The sequence below is a fragment of the Peromyscus eremicus genome, chromosome 4 (genome assembly GCF_949786415.1).
Source record: "Peromyscus eremicus chromosome 4, PerEre_H2_v1, whole genome shotgun sequence".
NCBI classification, from domain to species: domain Eukaryota; kingdom Metazoa; phylum Chordata; class Mammalia; order Rodentia; family Cricetidae; genus Peromyscus; species Peromyscus eremicus.
Genome location: NC_081419.1, coordinates 118197402 through 118205261, shown reverse-complemented (window position 1 = coordinate 118205261; position 7860 = coordinate 118197402). Strand labels below are relative to the sequence as shown.

The window sequence follows — 7860 nt, the reverse complement described above, 5'->3', positions numbered from 1 at the left end:
TTACCAGCATGCACCACCATGCTCTGCTGTGCTCTCCTATCTCATCATCTAATTTAATCTTTGCAGGGAGAAGAGATATTAAGACCCGGCTGGGAGTCAGTGGAAGAGCCAGGGTCAAGGGTTATTTAGGAAGCTGAGTGACAGGACCTGGGCCTGAATGGCCAGGAACAGGACCAGAGTAAGCTAAGCCCTGGCTGGAGTTCCCAGTGTGACCAATACATCTCAGCTGCCTGAGCTGGAGAACACAGCACGGGTGCCTTCTCCACCTGATCTACCCTCTCTCTTTCCACTGACAGGCTGTGTGCTATAGTGCAGAAAGTGCTCTCCCTAGAACCAGCACAGCAGTCACAAACTGCTCTGAATGCAATGTGCCTGAGGCTGTGGCCAGCGCTGCCAGGGGCCTATGTGACCTTCATGGCCCTCTCCACCTGATACTCTACACAGCAGGAGAAACATTAGCTGGCAGCTCCATTGCTGCCTGGGTCCTGACCCTGTGGGCAGTGCAAGACTAGAAGCAGCTCATGTGCCCACTACTCATGGGACTCCTGGGTGAGCAGCAAGATCTGAGGTTAGAAAGCCTAGGCACAGGCCTCCCTAAGCCACCATCGTCTTCCTCTTCAGCTCACGAAAACCAAACATTTCCAGACTTTACTCACTTTTGCAGAGGTCCTCTTTGTGGTGGTATTGTGTTCCCCAAAATATTGTGCATGCTAATAAACTTATCTGGGGTCAGAGAAGAAAATAGCCACAATATTAAACATAGAGGATACGCAGTGGTAGCACACGCCTTTAATCCTAGCATTCCAGAGACAGAAATCCCTCTGGATCTCTGTGAGTTCAAGGCCACATTGGAAACAGCCAGGCATGGTGACTCACGCCTTCAATCCCAGGGAGTGATGGCAGAAAGCAGAAAGATATATAAGGCGTGAGGACCAGAAACTAGAAGCATTTGGCTGGTTAAGCTTTTAGGGTTTGAGCAGCATAGTTCAGCTGAGTTCCATTTGGATGAGGACACAGAAGCTTCCAGTCTGAGGAAACAGGATCAGCTGAGGAATTGGCGAGGTGAGGAAGCTGTGGCTTGTTCTGGTTCTCTGATCTTCCAGCATTCACCCCAATACCTGGCTCCAGGTTTGTTTTTATTAATAAGACTGGTTAAGATGCCTGCTACACCTCTTAGCATAGGGAAACCTGTATACAGTGAAAGGCTCTAAAAATTAGGAGTCTCCTTCACCTATCCAGGCAAAGAGAAGGGGGTGGGCACTATGAGACAATCTGTGATATATGGAAATATTCTAAGCATGAAGAAGAGTGAACAGAGCAAGAGGCAAAATTCGGCTGGTTCGCCTGGCCCAGCACTTCCTTCCTGTTCAGCCAAGGCATGTGGTGCTTTGCTCAAGCCAGCAGTTCTGAGCACATCACCCCACCCCCAGGTGAAGTCGGAGTAAGCAAGACTGCTAAGCTTTGACTGACAGTTCTCTTATTTCTGGTACTTGGTTTTGCAGTGCTGAGCAGTTCTGAGCACAGCACCCCACCCCCAGGTGAAGTCGGAGTAAGCAAGACTGCTGCTTTTGACATCAGTCTGCTAAGCTTTGACTGACAGTTCTCTTATTTCTGGTACTTGGTTTTGCAGTGCTGAGGGCAGAACCCCAGTCCTTGCGCACCCTAGCCAAGTGCTCTTCTGCTGAGCTACATGCACCCCAGCTGTTTTAGATTTTCTTTCTGGACCCGTTGCTACAAATCTGAGGTAGTATCCTCATTTTACAGGTGAGGCAGCTGAAGTGCGATATTCCCTCTAATGCCAGCTAAGGCCATGAAACTAATTTCGGAAATGAAGATTGTAACTGACAAGTATTTCTGTCTGATTTTGTTAAGAACGTGTTTGCACACATGTATACACACACACACACACACATATTAAGCAGATATTTGTGTCTTTTCCTTTATTATCACTTAATGTAACACTGAGATAACATTAGTAGCTAAGTGTTGTAAATCTATAATTAAAAGACTAACCATTCCTCAAAAGACTTTACCACCTAAATTATGTGATATGTTTGCAGTTGTACATGGGATAGTTGTATAATGTCAGGCAGAATCATGACCTGGTTGTTGTTTTCATTTGGAAAGGAAGCATGATACAAGGAGATGTGAATATGAGTCAAGGTAACATAACAAGGAATGGACCTGTATGGCTAATCTTGTCGATTTGACTACCCCTGGAGGTAACTGCCAGGCGCTCCTGTGAGGGCTGTTCCTAATCAGATTATTTGGAGAAGGCTGACCCACCCTAAATCTGGAGCACACTTTATGGTAGCAGCCCTCAAAGGACATGGAAAAAGGAAGCTTTGCTTTTTGCCTGCTTGCTCTCACCCTTGCTGGCAAGTTCGTCTACTCTGCTGCTGTGGCCAGTATTAAGTTCAACTTCTTCAGGATTCCAATAGAGACTGGTAGCACTCCAGGAATCCTCTAGGTCTCCAGCACAGAGAGGGACTGCAAAGTCACCCAGCCTTCTGAACTGGATAACTACCAGGTTCTCAGCCCTTCCATCATGAGACAGACATCGTTGGACTATGCAGATAACACCCCTTAAGCCAGTCTAATAAATCCTCCTTTATAGAGAGACATATACATCATAATTGACAAATGTTTGCCTTATTTTGTTCTATACACACATATACATCACATACACTCATCCTATCAGTTCTTTCTTTTGAGAACCCTAACTTATACAGATTGATAATAAGCATCAGTGAGATAATGAGGAAATACCTGTAACTGTCAGAAATACCTACCTAAATAAGTGTTGATGGTGTAACCACACAATACTTAGCACTTACTTTTAACACTCATATATATAAAATAAAATAATCTTTAAAAATATGTAAAATAGGGAAAGATAAAGCTGCACTGTATAAAAGAGAAAGGTGAAGCCCTTAAATGCAGATGTAGAATAGAATGAAAGCAATCATGGCCTTCCTCAGCATCAGGAAGTTGGAGACAGTCCCCCACCCCCAGCCCCGAGCCACTCTACCACACTGGTGCTTGACATTTACCTAAGACAGTTGCAAGTTGGTTCCCAGGTTTGGAAAATGTCACTTCCTCAATTTTACTTCATGGGGCTTATGGTTGTTTGAATGAGTGGCCTTCATAGGCTCTATGCTTGAATACTTGGTCCCCAGTTGGTGGAACTGTTTGGGAAGGATTAGGGGGTGTGGGCTTGTTGGAGGAGGTGTGCTACTATGAGTGGGCTTTAAGAGATGTCAAAAGCCCACACCATCCCAGTTAGTTTTCTCTCTGCTTCATGCTTGTGTCTCAGGATGTGAGCTCTCAGCTTCTGTTCCAGTGCCATGTCTGCCTGCATGCCTGCTGCCATGTTCCTTTACCATGATGGTCATGGATTCTAAATCTCTGGAACTGCAGGCCCCAAATAAATTCCTCGATAAGTTGCTTTGGTCATGGTGTCTTATCAGGGCAATAGAAAAGTAACTAAGATAGGGCTTATGACCCATTATCACCAAAAACCTTTAAAAGGTAAAAAGTGCTTAGGAGGAAGGAAGAAGAAAATAGGAAGATGCTAGATGGTGTTGCTCTAAATTCTCAAAGAAAGAGCCTCAACTGTTGCTCCAGGTAACAGAGAAACACTGCTCTGAACACAGGGATTCAAGCTACAGGCAGAGCCCATGGGCAGAGGATCTAAATAGTGTTCCACATGGTAAAGTTTTAAATGTGCATGGCAGTGTTCTATAAAGCATTCAGCTCTCTCTGGATTCTCAACCCAACCCAAAGCCCACAAAGGAAGAAGACAGCCACTGATCCTAATTAAAGACAAGTTGAGTGCAAATGACTGAGCTGAAGCCCTGGCTGTGAGTTGTTACACATAGATTTTTATTTGAGAATATCTGATACTTTTGGAAATGCACTTTTGGGTCCAAAGACACCTGCAGTCCATCTCCAACATTTGCAACATAGGAAGCAGCTTCATCCTGCTGACAGGGCATCCCGTTCTGCCTGCACCACTCCATGACTCCACTCCTGTGGTGCAACTGTTCTGGGCATGAGAAGGGCCAGGGAAGGCATCTAATGTATCAGACTCAACTGTTCCTCTCAAGCAATTTTCCCAGGCCATGCCAACAATGAACTCCTTATACCAGGTCAGTGTTCCTGCAAGGAGATGCTAGCAGGTAGATCAGGTAAAGCAGCATGGAGATAAACAATGAATTTATTCCTCCTGACTGGGACCAGAATCAGCAAGAGACAAAAGGACTTCAGTGCCCCATGAGTCTTCTGCGACTCAATGACAGCACACCACAGGCCAGGAACAGGGTTGGAATCATTCCTGGCACCTTAGAATCTCTCATCCCAGGACAGCAGAAGGCCACGTGGGCACTGCAAACCTTGAACACCTTTCACGTTTCTTGAGCTCTAACACAGGGTGAGCAGGCCCTCTCTCACAGGCTTCCGTCTGGCAGCTCTCTTGTGTTCACTCATTACTGTGTGGAAAGAGGATGGCAGAGTCACTTGGTTTTGGTTAACAGTGGAGTCCAGGATGCCGCTGCGAGGTCACTCCAGGATGGGCTGGAGGGTTTCTGGATGGAAGAGCTGCCTACTTGTACCACTGCACATGGCTTCACTCACCCAACTGGGCCACGTGGAGGCTATCACCGCCAGGAGACCAGGACCCACGGCAGGATAACTGCCTCATAGCTCCTGAAGGCCCATTCTCTGACAGTATCCACGTTCTCTGGGCAGAACTGGGTTCACCTCAGCGTCGGAGCCTCAGGAAGAATGCGTGTTTACACTCTGTACTCTCCAGGGGGTAATACTTATCATAAAAATCCAGAACATACTCCTCAGTCTTGAAGCCAAACTTCTGATATAGCAGCATGGCAGGATTGCTTGCTGAGACGTGAAGCGTCACATCCTTGCCCATGCACGTCTGCCAAAGAGTAGAAAAACACAAGGTGAAGCCACAGGGACGGGGAGAGAATGAACAAATGAAGACAACCTTCAGAAGGAAACAAGTGGGGTATTAGGGACTGGGGCTGAGGCACGGCAGCACCTAGCAACAGCTGGAAATCCAGGAGCACTTAACCACTGAGCTGTGTGTCGCCAAGACTAAAGGGATTCATGTGCTGGGAGCAGGATTGAGGGGGTTGTTTCTACCCTGAAGCAAAAGTCCACAGAATATATTTTGTTATATTACATATATTTGTTAATTTATACTATTTATTTTATTTTACTGTATGTCTGAATGAATGTCTATGTACCACATGTGTGCAGGGGACTTCAGGTCAGAGGAAGTGTTAATCCCCTGGAACTGAGGTTACAGATGGTTGTGACCTGCCATGTGGGTGCTGGGAACCAAAGCTAGGTCTTCTGCAAAAACAGTAAGTGCTCTTACAGCTGAGTCATCTCTCCAGCCCTGTTTATTATTTCAATTACATTTTATTTACTTACGTATTATCGTGGGGGGGGGGGGCTTGTGCATGCCATACTGCACAAACTGGAAGGAAGAGGACCACTGGGCGTCAGTTCTTTACTTCCCCTTGTGGATCCCCAGTGTTACACCCAGACCATCAGGTTCAGGGGCACGTGCTTTGACTCACTGAGTCATCTCACCAGCCTCCATATTACTGTATTTGTAATTCAATTAAGTTTAAATATCAGACACACTAGTACCAACAAGATGACAACCTTAAAGAACTAGAGAACGAGAAATTCTGTTTTCCATAGAGGTAACAGTTACACCACCTCCACAATTGTAATAATTCCTTTCCTAGAAATGCTAGAAAATACACTAAATTACATACATTACTTCTAAATACAAAATCTTAATTATAAAGCCTGAAGATCTTGTATACCTAAGTCCTTAGGTCTCTTTAAATCTGACATAATTAACTTTCCAGAATTGAGGTTTCTGTATTTAGAGAAAGAGAGCAGAGAAAGTTCTATGAATATAAAGGCATGTTTTTAGATTCTTTAATCAGCCACACAGAATGATGTACTCCAGGCCACACAGGTATGAACTGTTTAATGAGGAAGGTAGGAAAATGCTGCAGTTAACAATCCTTAAAATGAATGAGTTCAAGGACACAATGTAAGACAACCAACAGTTTCCTTCTTGGTCTGTTTAATTTTTCACTGTGCCTCCAAACACATCTGAGACAAGAGAATATGATTATTATCCCAAGGACAACAGCATGGTGTAAGCACACAGTAATTCTATAGGGTGATGGCAGTGGTTTTAGCTAGTCCATACAGACATCTAACCATGGCCATCACCAGGTACTATAGACAGAGCCCAGGTTTGGGCCCTGGGCTTACAGTCTGACCGGGATACAAAGTGCCCACAGGTACAGAAGAGCTGAGCAAACAGTCCACAAGGACCTGCCTCCACGCCAGCCCAAGGATGCCTTCCGAGCTATCATCCCACCCTACTCCAGCCCCTGATAGTAACAAGAGAGCCAGAGAACGGCATAGGCACTCTGCGAGAGAAAGATGAACGTAGAGGAGATGCATCCTGAGGGAGCATAAAGCAAAGAAAGGATGTGGAATCAACACAAGGCAGCATGTATGAACACTAGGCAATGTCTTACAGTCTCTGCCTTAGAAGTGATTTCTTTTTTTTCTGGAGCTGAGGACCGAACCCAGGGCCTTGCACTTGCTAGGCAAGCGCTCTACCACTGAGCTAAATCCCCAACCCCAGAAGTGATTTCTAGAAAGATGCTTCTAAGATTCCTACCCATATATAGGAATCAGTAAGTAAATTTCATTAACATTGGAAAGAGAAGCTTGGTTAAGCATTAGAAAAACACTATCATTTCCATCCTCTCTTGAAGCAAGAAGATCTCAAGTTCCAGTCCAGCCTATGCTATACAGAGAAACCTTATCTCAAAATAAAACAAAGAATTTTGCCCAAATCAATATTGCATAACCTTTGTTGTTGTTTTTGAGACAGGATTTCTCTGTGTAGACCAGGTTTGGCCTCCAGAGATCCACCCGCCTCTGCTTCCGAGTGCTGGCATTAAAGGCGTGTGCCACCACCACTCAGTCTGCATAATCTTCTATACCAAATAGTTTCTAAATAGAATTTACCAAAAGAATTCTTGAGAAAAAAAAAAAAAATTCTTGCTTGGTGGCGTTGTACCTCAGGAAGCTTAAGGTTCAAAGAGACAAGTAAGTTGCCCATATTTATTAGCTCATGCAATAAAAATGTTTATTGTTTTATAAAAAAAAAAATCATTGCTGGACCAGGAGTGGTAGCACATACCTTAAGGACCAACACATAGGAGGCAGAGGCAGGAAGATCTCTGTGAGTTCAAACCTAGCCAATGCTACATAGAGAGATCCTGCTTTAAAACAAACAAACAAAATCCTTGTTGAGTGCAGTAGCTCAGGTCTATAATTTGAGCTCTTGGAAAACTGCCATGAGTTCAAGACTAGCCTGGGTGACTGTGGTAGTTTGAATAAGAATGGCTCCCAGAGGCTCTGAGATTTGACTGCTCAGTCACCAGGGTATAGCACTATTTGAAAGGATTAGGAGGTGTGGCCTTGTTAGAGGAAGTGTGTCACTAGGGGTGGGTTTTGAGGTTTCAAAAGCCCAAGCCAGGCCCAGTGGCTCTCTATTCATCAGATCCAGAAGTAACTCTCAGCTACCATGTCTGCCTGCATGCCATCATACTCCCACCATGAGGATGATAGACTAAACCTCTCAAACTGTAAGCATGCCCCAATTAAGTGCTTTCCTTTATAAGAGTTGCTATGATCATGGTGTCTCTTCACTGCTGTGGGATGTATGGCAAATGTGTTGCTAATTAATCAATAAAACACTGATTGGCCGTTGGCTAGGCAGGAAGTATA

The 7860-nt window shown here is 44.9% G+C and overlaps 1 protein-coding gene across 1 annotated transcript in view; it reads right to left on the bottom strand.

Annotated features, from left to right (window-relative positions):
- Positions 1-3862: 3862 nt before the first annotated feature.
- Kat14 (lysine acetyltransferase 14) overlaps positions 3863-7860 on the bottom strand; it is a 36931-nt gene continuing 32933 nt past the window's right edge. The window contains exon 10 of the mRNA XM_059261551.1: positions 3863-4936. Within this exon, the coding sequence (XP_059117534.1) occupies positions 4763-4936 (174 nt within the window). The 3' untranslated portion in view covers positions 3863-4762. The remainder of the gene's footprint in view (positions 4937-7860) is intronic.